The sequence below is a fragment of the Lates calcarifer genome, linkage group LG19 (assembly GCF_001640805.2).
Source record: "Lates calcarifer isolate ASB-BC8 linkage group LG19, TLL_Latcal_v3, whole genome shotgun sequence".
NCBI lineage: Eukaryota > Metazoa > Chordata > Actinopteri > Centropomidae > Lates > Lates calcarifer.
The window spans coordinates 1,682,847-1,700,091 of record NC_066851.1 but is presented as its reverse complement, the minus strand read 5'-3'; the positions used below and the strand labels follow the sequence as shown (position 1 = coordinate 1,700,091).

General features: G+C 38.8%; 1 protein-coding gene across 1 annotated transcript in view; it reads right to left on the bottom strand.

The window, feature by feature from the left end:
- Positions 1–17,195, bottom strand: part of si:dkey-288a3.2 (protein phosphatase 1 regulatory subunit 37) — a 66,901-nt gene extending 49,706 nt beyond the window's left edge. The window contains exons 1-3 of the mRNA XM_018697717.2: positions 16,944–17,195; positions 14,969–15,069; positions 3,929–3,974 (exon numbers count right to left, since the gene is read on the bottom strand). Coding sequence (XP_018553233.2) covers positions 3,929–3,974; positions 14,969–15,069; positions 16,944–17,109 — 313 coding nt within the window. The 5' untranslated portion in view covers positions 17,110–17,195. The remainder of the gene's footprint in view (positions 1–3,928; positions 3,975–14,968; positions 15,070–16,943) is intronic.
- Between the last annotated feature and the right edge of the window lie 50 nt (positions 17,196–17,245).

The following is a 17,245-nucleotide window of genomic DNA, read 5'->3' as shown; positions in this document are numbered from 1 at the left end:
CTCTCTCTCTCTCTCCTGGGTTCTTATCTACCAAACCAAGAAGGGGGAAATGATAATTACTATCATAATTATTTCCAAAATGATACTTTTCCCCTCTGTTTTAACAATAATCACTTAACTGAGTGATGGCAGAGGGCGTGTGGGGTGGAAGGGAGTGCCATCTGAAATCCCATTTTTCTAATCCGCCCTGCGTCAGGGAGATAATAAGGCAGCAACACCCGCAGTCAGATGTCATCAGTGCGTGACGACAGTGACGCCCATCATGGCATCACGCACAACTTTACACTGCTGCTGTATGCAGATGTGTCTGCTGCTGTACTTCTATACTTGTGAGAGCTGGCAGAGTTGTAAGACCTCCAGAGTGAGGACATGTTGTCCCTTGTTCACTGATACAGGACACTACTTTGGATCTGCATTTGGATTTAGGATTTGCGTGAGAATTTAGTTGAGGGTTAGAATAAGTTTAGTTAGCTCCTAGCCTAGTATATCAGTTTAGGCTCTAATTTCCTACAGCTAATGCTACCTTGCTAATGGTATTATGATAGTGTGTATCTGCTTCTGCAGAGAGGGCGTCTCAGCTAGAGAGATGTTTCTGTCCGTTAGAGCATCTCATCTCACCTAACTTTACATGCTGAGTGTTAGCCAGAGGCTTGATAGTCAGCCTGTTAGCACTAGCATAGCCTCTTTGGCAGGTGGTGTGGAGGTCACCCCTGTTTGCCAATATGGAGAGACTGGTAAGACCAAACAAAGGGTTGTGTGACCTGGTTTGCAGTCACCCCTCCTGACTGCGCTTTTCGACCTTCAGCCAGTCCTGTTCGTAATCCTGTTGACTTGCATGCATCTTCCACCTCCACCAACATGGTGAAACCAGTAAAAGGAGACTCCATTGCTCACTAGGATAGATAAGAATCACCAGCCACTGTTTAGCTGGAACCAGAGTTTCTGACATAAGATAATCGTAGGGCTCTGATAAACAGCACTGTACAGTTTAGCCAGGATATTCAAGTTTGCCAGACAGATGTGTCTGCATTGTTTTGGTCCTTTACCCATGTGAGGTAATGATGAAGCGTGTACTAGGTTTACTTCACTGAACTGCTGGGTGGCTCATCACTGTCGTCAGCAGGGATTTAGTTTTGAAGTTTTCTGACCTGCTGAAAGCAGACGGCCTTCATCCTACTGCAGCAGGCACTGCTATTTTATCTTGAAACATAGAGCGGTGTTTAGTCAGGTTTGACATTAGGGATTTGCAGCTCAGCAGATTAGAGGTGATTAGAGACCCTGCTAGGTTTTAAGGTAGTGTTGTTTTTGAGTCCAACAGCTTAGTTAATATGTTCAGCCAGGGTGTGTCACAAATATATAAACACCTCTGAGTGTTTGTTTCCTTCACCTAGTTGAATGATGTGCTTCGTTTTGCCTCGTGTGTTTGTGTAGCCTGTCCTCTTTCCAGGTCTTCATGGGGGAATTGAGGTTGTATGGTAAATTGCTTGAGATCCTCCCAGATCATATTCTTCATGCACATTTACAATCTATGCTCTTGTTATCCTAACAGTCTATACTGTATATTTAATATGTTGTTCTATTCTGTACACACAACATTATTACATTATATAGTCTGTCCCGAAAGAGCAATTGGTCCTCTGTTCTTCCTGAGGTTTCTTCCATTTTTTCACATGAAAGGGTTTTGGGGCACTATTTCCTTGTCTGATTCGGGGGTCTAATGACAGAGGGTGTTGTAATGCCGCACAGATTGTTAAACCCCTTGAAGCAATTCTCTAATTTGCAATATTGGGATATATAAATAAACTCTGACTTGACTTTTGGGTAAAGATTTGAACTAATACTAAGTTTAGTTTGATGTTGAGGCTACAGTTTCAGTTTTTTCAAGTCAGGATTTTGGTTTAGATTTAGAATTAGAACTAGATTTTGTTTAAAGTAAGGGTTATGATCAAATTTAGTTTAGGATTTGAGGTTGGATTAGGTTTAATTTAATCATAGTTTGGTTTAGAATAAGGATAGGGGTTTAGGAGTTTAATGTTTAATGTTGAAATAAAGTAGGATCACCATTAGGGCTCAATTTTGGATTTGTACTAGGATTAGATTTAGTTTCATGTAACGGCTGCAATCATGTTTAGTTCAAGACTAGGTATTCCATTGAGAGTAAAATTTGGATTATGTTTAGCTTTTGAAAATTTTGTTTTGAATTGGTATTAGGGTTCAGGGCAAAGATTTGAACTAGGATTAGTCTAATGTAAGGGTTAAATTAAATTAATAAGGGTCAAAATTAAACCAAAGCTAGCTAATAGTCAAATCAGATTTTATATAATGGATGGGTTAGCTAGTCACCCCAAATCACATTTGATTGGCTGAATTTATGCAACCATCCCAAGTGTAGGATGCTTTTTTATTTTAATTTATATAGAAATACACAAAAATCATTTTTGTAATATATGTGTATATATGTTACATATTTAACAACAAATAGAACAGTTTACACAGAGACACAAGATGGAAGATGGAAAATGTAGTTTTCATTTTACTGCGTCTTTACGGGTTATGATTTGAATCAGGATTTGGTTTAGTTTAATGTAAATGTTATGATTAATATTAGTTTAAGATTAGAGGATTAAGATTAGGATTAAGCTTTTGGTTTAGAGTTACAGTCCAATCTGAACTATATTAGGTTTCTCTCAATGTGAGGGCCACAATCAAACTTAGTTTAGGAATAGGATTAAGATGTAGGGTTGGAATTTGTATTCAATTCAATTCATATTTTTTAATTTGGGTTTGTGGTTGGCATTTGAACCAGGCTTAGGCTCGGATGAATGTAAGGGGTACATACATATTTACTTAGTTCAAGATTACAATTTGGGTGTAAATTTTGGTTTTGTGATTAGGTTTAGTTGAACTATGATCAAATTCAGTTTAGGATTTCAATTTGTATTCAGGATTTGGATTTTAAGTCAGATTAGATTTTGTTTAATGAATGTGCTACAGATAAATTCAGTTTATGAGGATTTGAATGTAGGCTTAGATTTGGGCTAGGATTGGGTTTAGTTTTTTACAGTCACATTTAGTTTGAGAATAGGATTTCAGGTCATGGTTAGTATTTGAGTATTGATTATTTAGTATCAGAGCCGAGTGAGGGTAATGCTTATAGAGAATTAAATTCAGGATTAGCCAATGAATGAAAATTAACATAGGGACAAACACTGACTCAGGTTTCAATCAGTGCTGAGAGCTGAGATGAATACTGGATTGGAGCATGAGAGCTCATATATTTGATTAGATCAAAATAAAATTTTGCCAAGCAATTCAAAGTGTTTGAAGGACTTTGGTTCCGTGTGTTATTTCCTTACTAGTGATCTGTCACATTCTGTGTTGTTTCATACAATGACAAATTTCTAGAAAATTATTGAAAAATGATAAACTGCATCAGGAACAAGTGGAATTATCCCACCCTGTAGTCCAGACAACACAGTAGTTAGTGCTTTTATGGAGATCTTTAATTGAAATACATTGGGTTTTTGATATACACATGGAAATAAGTAATACGCTGCAGCAAACAAAGGCTATGCACACATTTTACTAAACAAGATCATTTCTATAAATAAACCCACTTGGCTAGTCTTCAAGACTTACAGTAAATTTAATTGTGTGTGTCTGTGTGTGAAGTATGTTAAGATGCAGCATTAAACATATCACACACAGCACAAAAAAATAAATATTGTTATTAGCTGACATGAAGGATTTCCTCTTCCAGTACAAAAATCATAAAATTATCTAAGATATTTTTGGTCTGGTATTCCATATTTTCTAATTACACTTTCAATGAATATGTAAAACATAACAAAATAATTCAGTGTTTCATGAATGTCACATAAAGTCCTCAATCATATTTAATAATAATGGAGTGAGGCATTCAGCTTACCTTTGAGATCCAGACATTTCACACTGCCACCTACACACACACCCTGCTGAGAGAGAGACAGAGAGAGGGGTAGAAGCAGGAGGTGTGAGGGAAAGGCGCGAACACACACACACACACACACACACAGACACACACAGAGATATTTGGCAACAGCAGTGCATCATCCACCCTCCCTGGTCTCTTTCTGCACGGCCTCTCCATCCATGCCACACTGTACCGGTTTGATCAGGGAGGCTTATTGGACGCCAGAGCATGAATTATAAATTTCACACAGTTTACCGCCGTCGTTGATGGTGACACGGCGTCCTAATTAACCAGTGTATAATAATTAGAAACAGCTGGTCATCAGTTGATGTGTTCATTTGCCAGAGCCAGTGTTCCACATACATCTAATTTGACTGCATCAATCACCGGAGGTGGCAGATTTGTGCGGATGGTAGAAAACACAGATTTTTTTTCAACTGACAAGCAAAACAGAGGAAGAGAGCAGGGAATTTTTTTTAAAGCTCACTTTTACAGATAATAATGGGATGCAGTTCTAGAAAGGAGATCAGTGTTTGAGCAAAAATATAGAGCTCATTTTGCTGTTTCATTAATATAAGCTGACTTCACGTCTGACATGAGAGAAGTTCCTCTTTGACACCGACCAAAAAGTTGGTTGATACGTAAAGGCAGTTATGTACTGAATATTCCTTATCATTGATTAGGGCAGGCAGCAGCTGCTGACCCTGAAATGATTTGATAAGCTTGGTTTCAAATTAGGACTAATTTATAAAAACTAATTTCATTGAGATATTTGCAGAATTTGTTTTACTTTTTGGGGGTTTAGCATCAATAATTGTCAAATTTAGGGACACTGAATATTAGAAAGAAAAAAAAAACAGCTCAGTTAGAGCCCCACATCCACCAGGGGGCCCCAAAAGTGAACAAATTAAAATAGTGAAGTCGTTCTGGTTTCCTCTGTTCATCTGCACTTTTCACAGGAGGGAAGCCATACTGAACATACTGTTTAAGTTTTTTCTGTTTATTTCATTTGAGTGATTTTAACTGTATCGGGCTGAGTTACACATTACAACGCAGATTTTAAAGATGCTAAACGATTGGGAAGAAGACATATATTATTGTTATATTACTGATGTTTAAAGTGGAATTATACCTCTCCAGGCTGCACTTAGGTGAGTGTGCATGGGCTTTGCATAGATATGTCTCTGTTGTAGTTTCTTTCACACTTGTATGTATTATGTTTGCGATTAGTTCTCATCTCTGCTTCGAACTCAGTCCTGACAGGAGTTGAATCAACCAATCAGACTGTTTAACATGTAGGGCTGCCCAACACAATGCAGAGATATGGGAGGTATGCACGTCGGCTCCATCTTCAAATCTCTGTGATTTACACCTCTTCTATACATCACTCCTCTCTAAATATGTCTGTGATGTCTGTGTGTATCTTCAGATTTAACTCTGAGTGAATGCACAATAATCTGCCAAATTTAGAACAGTTGTGACTATCTGACTATCTGAGAATTTGTCTTTTTGTCCCAGTTTTTCACACTGGTTCAAAGTGGGCGTGGCTCAGTTGGAAGGAGGTGACATCACATACTTATAAGCACCAATCAGGACTTAATCAACATTTGAATCAAAATATGGGAACAGTTGTTATTTGTTTGCCAGTGTCGATGTCAATCAAACCTGGTAAAACCGCACCCACAAAGTCCTGATGAAGCACAGTAGAGTCTAACTCTTCATAAATAGTTAAAGTTATGTTATTCCTCCAAACTTTACCTTTAATTCCTGCTCACTCATGTATGGACATTTAACGTTACACAGATAAAGTTAAGTTCTGAAAGTTTTTAAGGACTCTTATATTAAATATGACTGTAAAACAGTCCTTTGAGGTTTCTTTTTTACATAGGCCCAGGGAAAGTCTCATCTTGACCCTGTCACACCTTTCACAACCACATGGAACCCTGGCTTTCTAACTGCCTCTCCTACTCCGACTCATCTTGGCTCACTGAATTGCAGCCTTCTTATTTGCGAACAGCGCCTTGTTTCCTCTGTTGTTGCTAAATATGATTCATTGTTCAAAGGGACACAGGGAGTACAAAAGAACTTGGAAGGCTTTCCTTGCTCGGCTCTCGTGCTGCAGAGAGCCGAGCAAGGCAGAAGACAAAAGGACGGCGGCCATAATGTGCTCCTGTTGAAAGAATTAGACAGATCAATGGGACATAAATTGCACTGTTTATGTATACAAGAGGCTGGTGTGTAATTGGTAGAGGTGGTTGAATTTCCCCCCGTAATCATCTTAACTGAGACACACACACACACGCACGCGCACACACAAATGCATCTAGATGCACACATACACACATTCACTGCAGGGGAATGTGTGTATATGTGCTTGATGTATATATGTGTAGATGTGTTTCAACATACGCTGCTTTATATATAAACAAAGGAGGATTTCAGTCACTGTAGGAAGGAGTGGAGATATAATTTCACCTCATTGGATTAAATGTTTTTTGTCAAATTGATTCTAAAAATATGTCAAATTACAGTGATTCATGGGACTGGTTGATATATTTATCATTTATTTTAATTCAATCCATTTACAGCATCACCCCTTTAGGAAAAAAAATACAACTCAAGGAATGTTAGTAGTTAGTCCATTTCACTGACTTTGGAGGCATTTCTGTTTTTTTTTTTTTTGTTTTTTTTTGTCACAGCAACAACTATAGAAGGAAAAAAAGTGTCAGTGTGTGCTGGCGTCCGGCTGGCGACTGCTTGTAAAACTGGTTTTGTTTGTGGCACCAAGCCAATGAACGATGCTCAGTAAGAATGTGCAAGCAACTGGCTGGCTACCCATATGACACTCCCAAACACACACACACACACACACAAAGAAAAAGAGAAAGAGAGAGAAACACACACGCAGCATTTCGTCTTCCTCACAAGGAATACAGTGGCGGCTGTTTTTCATCTTAATGAATTTCTGAACTTGTTCGTTCCCTCTCCGCTTGCCGCTGCCTCGTGGTGAAAGACGGAAACTGAAGGCGCCGGCTGCCAAATCAATTGATGTGTCAGGAGGGAGAGAGGACAAAACGAGTGATAAAAAGAAAAGCATTCCCTCTCACACTCTCTCTCTGAGACACACGCAGGCAGCAGGAAAAGACAGAGAGAGGGGGGATCTGGTTTCCAAACTTGACTTCCACAGAAGTCATCTCTGGTGCATTCACTATTCTTCACTCAACCGTCCACAGCCGCTCTGCCTCTCCAGGTGGCTTTGTATTAAAAAGTGTTTGAGTGCACAATTTCTCTTCTTAGCCCATTTAATTAGCTGAATGTATACACACATATATATATATATATATATATATATTTAGATACACACACACACACACACACACTTTCAGAGCTCTTAGGGGTTAAAAATCACCCCACATTTTCCTTTCAGCATCTTTTCTGCAATAAAGGATAAATTATTTAAAATAACACGACCTTTTATCTCACACCCTTTGAAGGCAGCAAATTAAAAATGTAAATTGGGACTTAATTAATATGCAAATATATTCATTCGCTGTTAACAATTAGCAATTAAAGCTGCAGTGTGAAAGAGCACAGAAAAAATTAGTAACTTCATTTATCATTTAAAAAAAGAGATCTAAAAATGTACATAAAATTCTAATTGACTTTCACAGTATTTGCCACTGTCACTGCTTTTGTTGATCTGCAGTGGTTTTGAAAATACATGATAGCGAGCATTTAGTGACTTAATTAATGCCACTTTGTGTAAAATACACTGTCACCTTCAATGGTTGATCTCAAAAATAATGTATACATTCATGTGCCTCAGTGCTTCAGCATTCTGATCTGCGTGTTCGAGTGTTTTGTCTATTTAACTCCCTACTGTATTTCACATTCTGCACGTTTTTCTTGCCATATGATGGTATTGGTCTAAATACTGGAGGGAAGGGGAGAGAAAACAGATTGCTGATGCAGTTTTTGAATTTGATAACATTTCATATGAGAATAGTATTTAGAATAGCGATATTCAAATTACTGTTAAGTCTATATTTAATAAGAAGCTGGTCACCGTTATAAATGTACACTTTCTGTAACATTCTGAATGTGTGTAATGCTTTCTAAAATAAGCCATTATTTCACTCTTTCTAACTGCAGTATTTACCAAAAACAGTCTGATGGAGGATGCCTGTGTTGAGGGATTCTGGGAGTCTTTCATCAACAGGGTCTGTTTCACTGGCACAAACATTTGATTTGATTTGACCACTTTATTTTAGTCTTTAAAATAAATGATTCTAAAAACTGAAAGCAGAAATGCGCCCAATGTGCATACACAATCACAAAACTATTCTGCCCACCCTTTTCACATTACAGAATTGCTAAATGTACAACCAAGCAACACAATCCGGACGAGCGGGACTCTAACAAGGTGAGAGGAGTTAAATTGCACAATAAAAACTTTAAAATGGTGTGTAGTTTATACAATAGGCTGATTGCTGACTTTTGACCAAATACAGTTATGAAGCCATTTTTTAAAAGCATGTGAATTTCACACATGAATCACTGTGGAGCACATTTACAATCAGACACATGAAATATAATATGTGAAAACATCAATTCTAGACAAGCAGGTAAGACTTGAGTTCTGGGCTCAAACAGAAAAAACCTCTTCCCACAAAATTCTGCGTGAATTTGACCTTAATTTAGCTTTCTCACCCTTTCTTCCACTTTCTGATGTCTATCTCCTTTTCCACGATGGACAGACATGTAACACAATATGTGATATTTTACAAGGTCACTGAGGTCATGCACTGACAACTGAGACCCCACTCCCATGTGGTCACACATACTGTTCCCAAGTCAAGAGTGAACTTCCATTTTTAAATCTGTTGAATGGAAACTCCTCCACAACCCCCCGAATTCCACGAAATAATATCAAGCACTGCGAGCACCACAAACACTGACGCAGTAAAGAGAGACGCGGGATCCACTGCAACTTTTTTACACTTTTTTAAAACGTGGTAATTTTGGTCACAGCCTCTCTCCTGTGTGTGCCATCAGTGAGTCCAGGTCTGTAATATTATCCTACTTACAAAAGCACTCATATTACTTGTGTGACTACCCGACCATGCAAATTCAATTCAGCCTAATAGTGCACCACCAATAGTGCATCACACACGCCTTTCATTTTAACTGCTACTGCTCCAATTCAATTAGAGGCAGAGAATGTAAAATAGACTCTTTTACATGTAGACAAGGTTTTATCCTTTTTCAGTTATGCATGCTGTTTCCCAAACGGCATTAAAGCAAGATCGTGTAAAACTACAATGGAGAGGCTGCGTGCTTTAAATAAACCATGTTGTGACAACCAGTGGTGTGTGTGTGTGTGTGTGTGTGTGTGTGTAGAGGCTCAGTGACAGACTGGACTGTGTTAGAGGCAGGTCCGTGGTGATCCTCATCCCGACCTATACTCTCCACTTATCTTTTTTCTGTGTAATCGTCGCGGCTGCTGCTGTACGCCATTTCAAATGTGCCACTAACCGCCTCGTTACACCGTCTCAGCCTGTAATGAGAGGAGCAACATATGTCCGGTCCCCCCACTGTTTCCTGATAAGCCCTCACATTCAGACACATGCAGGAACACTCCTCCACCTCCTCCTTCTCCTCTCTGTGCTTTTATTTTGCATACAAAACCTGCTAACAACCACCAAGGAAAATAGTGTGGCACTTACTTAGTGACATTTACCTCGCTGCCGACTATTCCACACACGAGGGGGGGGGGGCAATAACAATCAGCATGCATTTAATTTAAAAGAAAAAAAATGTTCCCTTTACAATTATGCAGGCAGGGAGAGATATAGCTTTCTGTGTACTTGTGTGTGTTTCTCTGTGTGTGTGCGTGTGTGGAAGGAGCTATAACAGTTGTGCAGGCTGACTTCCGCAGTGCAACATTAATGCTAATCAAAAGAGCTGAGAAAGCAGCGGTGGTCTGTAAAACAGATTTCCTCTTGTCTTTTCATTTCTGGAGGGATTCTCCCCTACCCCCCCTCACCCCCCCTCCTCAGAGGGATTTATCCTGGGAAAATAATATTTATAGGAATTGAATCTGACCCCATGAATTTAAGAGAGGCACATTGCCATGTAAGGCCATTCTTCCTCGGCTGTAAGATAAATAATGAAAGTTAAGTTGTGGTAATTGATTTCTCTTCAGTCCACTCAACTGAATAATCTGCAAGGGAAACAACCACTAAGCTATTCATTAGAAGATTTGCCAACATGCAACTAATTCCAAGCTTATTCTCCAAACATCATGGAAAGAATACAAACCCATAGTTGTAGCTTGCTTGATTTAGAATCCTTTTGTGTTTGGAGGGTTGGAAAATACTTCACTTAAAGCCTAGAAACAACATTTTTTTCCTCTGTAAACTGAAAGAAATGAGTTAATAAATAACTCATAGCACATTAAGGAAGGAGGAGTATTGAAACAAGCTGCCTATTTAGCTTCACGAACTGATACAATCATACAGGATAAATAATTTACACAGTACACTGTGACAAAGACAGGTGATTTGGAAGTTGAACCAGAGTTGGGCAAAAAAAAAAAAAAAAAAAAAAACTTTTCAAAAGGAGAAAGGATTTGTGTTGTGACAAAATGTTGGATTTCTGCTAAATGATGTCAAACAAACATGTAGACATTTTGCTGTGGTATTGCTGTTTAATTGATTTCATCAATAAAGAAAAGCCAAATAAAAACATTTCATGTCACATTTCATGACATCTGCTAAATAATTTCACCTGCAAGATTTTCAATGTCTAATTTAATCAGGTTTGTGGTGGAGACTGTACAGTATGAGTGGGGCAGTTTACTGAAGCTGCTTCTTCATGGTAAAATTATATTTAACAAATAGTATAAAAAGGTATAAAATAATGTTTTAACATCATATGATGATAAATCCATTTGGGTTACATATATGCGTTCACACGTCTATATACACTTACACACACGACTCCGTGCTCTTGGGTACACTTCTGTTTTCAGTTTTTATTCTTATGTATTATTATTATTTTGATTATTAAAGATTGATCATTATCAATCAAAAGTCAGCAGAACATCTCTCCCATAGGAAAGCTGAACCTTACAGTACCACCTGTATTAGCTCCTAATGTGTTTCAGTTACTTCTCAATTTGAATATAAATAACTGCAGTTAAGCTCTTCCCTCGTGCCAAAACAGTTGTGTAAAGTCAGAGCTTGATCATCTTAATTACCTTTATAATCACAGAGTGAACCAAACAGAAACACACAGACTTCATAGTTTACACAGTGAAATCACAGAGTTTAAGCATGGCGGCCTTAGACCCCGCTGGCTCCAGCCTATTATTGTTTACCACTCCTATGAAAATGTCACCAACAGCAATACTGTTTTATCCACTTACAACATTTCAAAGGAGTGCAAAGGGGCCCAAGGGTGCAATAAAAAAAGCTTTAAATAGTCTTCAGTGCTGGTCCTCGGGGGAATTGCCCCTCGCCTGAAAAGACCTAATTTAATAAATTTGCTCTTTAGGCGTTCATCTTTTCGTTTTGCATCGTCTTATTATGAATTCATTCGCATGCAGCCCTTTTGGTCTAAATATTGCCCCTCTTAGCTAATGCTTAACCATACATATTTTACTCTTTCAGGAGGACCACCTACATTCGTTTCCAATGCAGCTGGGTTCATTAGCACCTCAGAGATAATACGCCGGCTGTATGCTTAATGTAAGCACTGCTAAGTCTCTAATTTTCCACAAATAATTCCCCTTGATCTCAAGTGAAATTTATGCAGACTGGTGGGGGTGGGGTGGGTAGTGAGCAGAATGCTTTAACATGGCTGGTCCAAGTAAAGTAAGTATGTACATAAAATGAATTATAAATGGCAGACTGCGTGTGGCTAAGACAGAATAAGTGAGTTTATTTTATTGGGGAGAGAGAGTGAGAGGTTATGTGTGTGTCACAGAGAAAGAGAAAAAAAAAATGTTTACACTTGCACAAGAGTGTGTATACAAGTGAGTGATTGTGATGTATGTGTTCAAAATTAGACATCAATCTGGATTTCCTTATAATGATTTTGAGAGAATAAGAAATGAAGACTTTCAGAGGGCTTTTTTTATAAAGGTGCATTCAGTACAAATTTTGGAGGCAGTGCAGTAGAGTACAAAGTCATTGGAAAGATTAGAGGGGGCACAATTCACCTGGGCACAGGAAAATGGTTCAGCTCCTGCAGGTTTTACAACTCTTTTCTAAAAAGCAAAAAAAGCTAAATAACAATAGGGGTTCCTGGTGCTAGCCAACAGCTAATGTCTGTAGTTTTGGTTCACTGTATGTTTGGGACAAAGAAAAGTGGAATGCACAGTCAGTTCTGTTTGAACACACCTTAAGACTGATCACACAGATCATAATTTAAAGCTGTATGGTCATGTTGCCACCAGGAAACTCATCAAAAGTGTTAATTGACCAGTTGTTGCAAAGTTGTCACTTCTTCACATTAGAGGACATCTGCATGCAGTGCCACTGCTGGTCTTTGCGTTACACTGGTGGTGTTGGCATGTTTTTTCACAGTCCCACTGACAGTGAATGACATTGTCAAAACAAGTGTTTGATTAATAAAAGTGATCTTATTTTGTGTTGAGAACAAAACCTGCATTACACAGATCTTATTGATTCACAAAACTGTTCAACTGAAAACAAACACTTTGATGTTGTTACTCATCATTAATGTACAGGACACAGTAAATGTGTTTTTGCAACATAAATAACAACATGATAGACAAAGAAATTGAGAATTGCTAAAAGAAAGAAAATAGATGATCACAGGGTAAATCACTGCTTCTACAAATTAATGATAATAATAATGATAATAAACCTCTCTTTAAAATATGAACTTACATAGAATGTCATACATCAGCCTGTGTATGTGTGTGTGTTAGCTGTCGTTTGGTTGTAAATTATTTGCAGTTGAGTTGCTAAGCTGAACTGTGTTTGGAGCTGCTGCAGCAATAAGCCTGATGCAGGCTGTTGGAACCAAATGACTCAAATTATCCAGAGGATTTTAGTATGTGTGTATACATACTCACGGTGTCACAGTTATCTCATATATTATCTTGTTATTAGCGTGGATGCATATAGTATGTTTCTGTGCTCCACATCAGTAGTTATGTATCTGTAAGCTTCAACTGTTTGTTTTTTTTTTAAATAAAATCTTCAAATGTCCTCTGACAGGATGCAGGGGGAGAGTATTTCATTTCTTTTGGTCTTGCACCAGGTTATAGTGTTGATATTGATTCTTTCTGGAGTGCTGTAATATCATTGCATGGTACAGTTATTTTCTGAGCAGAGTTGCTGATGTTGCATAGAAGAACAGGGTTGCACTCACTTTTTTAAAGCAATATTGGATCAGTTTCAGTTTAGACCCTCAGAGTGAGGATCTGTTAGCATGTAAAAAATGGTAAGATTAACAGTTGTAAGGTTCTTCATGTAAGTGATGGGGGACAAAATCCACAGTCCTCCTTTTGTGCAACAATATATCCAAAGGTTTATGTGAAGAGCAGTGGTAATAAGAGGCTTCAACAGTCTAAGTTAGACAAATCAAGTAGGTGTCTTCCAAACCTAAGGTCTTTTTAGAACAAAATTCCCTCTTTGTGTTTCCTAGTGGTTTTATGTAAAGCTGCAGTGGAGGGATAGTAAAACAAAGAGGGAAGATATCTGCGTGATTTGTCTGACACAGACTGCTGAAACCATATTAACTTTTGGAAGAATAAGAGCTGTGGACTTTGCCCTCCATCAGTTGCACAGAGAGCACACTAGAGCACTACTGTTTTAAAACCGATTTGAAAAACTGTGAACCCTTCCATTGAAGCTATTCTGGAGATATGAATTTTTGTTCTAAAAGTTTTCAAAATAAATGAACAGGGGCACCTCATAGCTTGATGGTTAAGGCTCATAGAAGTAATACCAAAAGGAGCTTAAATAAGTGACGGGGTTCAAGCAATACTAATCATAGTTCACCTGTCCATGGGTCATTGGATCGTTCTTGTCTGGTATTGACTTAGTTACTCAAATCAGCTCTTCCTGCTTAGAGGGCAAAATATGCAACAGTGGAAACAAGTGTTGTGAGTGAGGTGCCAAGTCTTTCCCCAGCTTTAGACCCAATGTTTAGTGAGCAAAAATGTGTATCAGTGGGACAGAGTTTGGCCCTGTTTAGGCTGTTACTTCTAAGCAGCCCTCTATACACAGACACCTGGTAATTATGTTTGTCTTATCATTTTGAACCACACAACTTTTGCCCAGTTTGCCACTAGCAGACACATTTTTGAGATCTGAGACGAAAACCCTTCATTTGGCACGAAATTCTAAGAAACATCTTGACATTACCGTGAGCTGTTCCAGATGCTACGACACCTTTCAAAAATGTTTGATTTTATCGGAGCCAAAAACAGAATGCGCTGCAGCTTGTTGCAGCAGCTTCAGAGATGAGTCAAACACAGAGGATGAACAGTATCCACTTAGAATGCAGCAGAAAGGAGGGAGGCAGTGGACACTTGCACGTATGCACACACACACACACACACACACACACACACACTAACTTTTCACGTTTTTAGTGATTTTCAAAATAATTTCCAACAGACCCAAATGTCTCCAACTGGAATAATCTTAAAACTACTATACCTCATCTAAGATCTGTCTAAGCTGTGCACCCCCTCATCACCACGATGACAGTCTGAGACAAAAAGACATTTTTTACTGTGAGGAGTACAGCAGTTCTGATATGCTGAAAGTCTTCTGGACTGTACTAGCTTTTATAGATCATGTGATTTAGTTAAAATGTTACCCTAATTCTTCCTCAGGGAAACACATTTTGACAGTGTTGGATACTACAGAGCACCACCCACAGAAACCGAAATTTCAACAGCAAATCACACACTCACTTCATGCAGTTTGACTGACATTTACAAAACTAGTGTTCATAGGTCAGAGAGTGTACCTGGAGCTGTTCCAAAATGCGCGCCCTGGGTTGGACCTGGTGTCTGCTGCAGCTCTGCTGGTAGGCCATTGTTACCTCTGTCAAGGTGAGGCAGCTGTCAGCTAAAATAGAAGAATACAGTCATTCACTGTTTTAATGTCTGTGCATTCCAGTGAGCTACCGGCTACCAAAGTGCTTAAGAGGCAAGAAAGTGCCAAATGGTAAACTGCGCTATGCTGTAGCATCTGTGTGTTTGTGCAGGGAAGATGGCAGTCAGTAAGAGGTGAGAAGGACATGAATGTCTGTCTAACGATAAATCAACTGAATCAGGCTCAATTTATCAACCATAGCCTTATGGGATTAGAAATTCCAGATGTGTGGGACTACAGAGGATTTTTGGCTGAAATATGTGAATGTTTTGATTTATCCTTAGAGAGCTGGATTACACTTCACACATTTTTAGTTCAGTTCATTTTAGGGATAATAAAACTAAGGTAAATGAAGTCGAAAATGTGTGCACATGGGTGAGCCTCATATCTCACCCACCACACACCCTTAGTTAATGATAAAGGGTCAACGCAAAACCATTATGAATGGTGATGTGCTTATTGTTCCATGTGGAGGAATGGTAGCAGCTGTTAAAGCAGCCAATCATGGTCAAATGGAAGTGAATGCCTTACTGCCACAGTATGGATTGATGGAGGCACAAGGACACCAAAACTCACTGCTTGGTATTTGATAAGCATCTATGGACACATAGATATCTGATGAGACTGCACAACGAGCATCTAACAGCACAATAAACACTGTATTTAAACTCACATACACTTCACAGTTGATTTTTTTTGTTTTTGTGTGTGTTGTGTGTAGGTGGTGAAGAGATGCAGTGTGATGTTGCAGGCCCCAAGGTGTCCCTAGCACTGCCTGTGCACTTGGTTCCCCTTTAAGTGCAATTTTTATACTCCTCACTGTCTCTTTAGCTTGCTAATTACCTGCATTTTCCTGCCACAACTTAGCCTAGCTAACAGAGGCCCAGCTAACAAGTCTGTCTGTTTAGCTTGCTAACTGACTACATTTCTCCACACCATTTAGCCTCACTTACAGAAAATTATTTAGCCCAACTAACAATTTCACCTGCTAAGCTACATTTCCCCACCACCATTTCACTTAGCTAACAGAAGATTGTTAAGTCCACTGACAGTGCCACCCTTTTCACTGTTGAAATGTCCCTGGAGCAAAGGAAAAAGACTCCCAGAATCTAGCAAAGATAGCAAGGCTGGTAACTCCAAGGCCCTCTCAAAACATCTTTCTCATTGGATTGTGGAGGCTGTCTCATGGGTAGGCTAGTTGTTCTTTGTTTTTGTTCCAAACTGAAAATAAAAAAAACGTCTTGTTTTTTTGTTTCATGTTAGCTAAAACTAGGGAGCAAGTACTGTTGTTCAGTAGCTAAAGAAAGTGCAAGTTTATCTAAATATCTACAGTCACTCACTCTCCATGACCGTGGCTGTTACTTGAAAAAGTTAACATTAACAGAGCGCCTCTCAGCGTGACTTTAGGACTAGTGTATTTCAATTGAAAATATCTTTCATGCTAACACAGAAGCAAAAGCAATTTTCACATCTGACTTGTTTTTAAGCTTTTATGTCTTAAAAAAGGTGGTTGCTATCAAGTGTCTGAATGGCTACAGAGATTGTCAACATCATAACAGAGAAGATGAAAACCAGCCACAACTTGTATTTCCTATTCTAAGAAAGGCTATCGTAAGTTCGCTAAATCAAGTTACAAGTTGGGGGTTAGTGGTCGTGACACTGAAGTCATGTGACCTTGCTGTAGTTCATTTGTTTGCTTCAAAAATCATCAAAGTGATGTTCAATTTGTCAAGAAAACCAGAGTGATGTTAACTTCCTGCTGACCAATCACCCCTGCAGCACTCTGTTATCCTAATTGCACTATTTATATTCAGTTTCACCAGACTCATAATTAAACTTCAGCTTACCTGTTCTGTCAGTGTTCCTGTGCTCAGCAAAGCTGGATACTATCCGTTCATCAGGGGGGAAAGATACATGCTTTCTTCCCTTGCTTCTCTTCTTCTGGTCCTCATTTGATTTTTCTGCTCTGTCATCTTTCTGTTCATCATTTTCTTCATCACTACAGTGGGTCATCTCTCTGTTTAGGACCAAGAAACTTTCAGAATCTGAAAGCAAAGGGTAAATTCCGTTCAAGCAGGTAGTGCTTGAGATGTCAACAACCACTGTATCTCCTCTGAGGAACCATGGCGACAGTTCCTGAAGTAGTCCT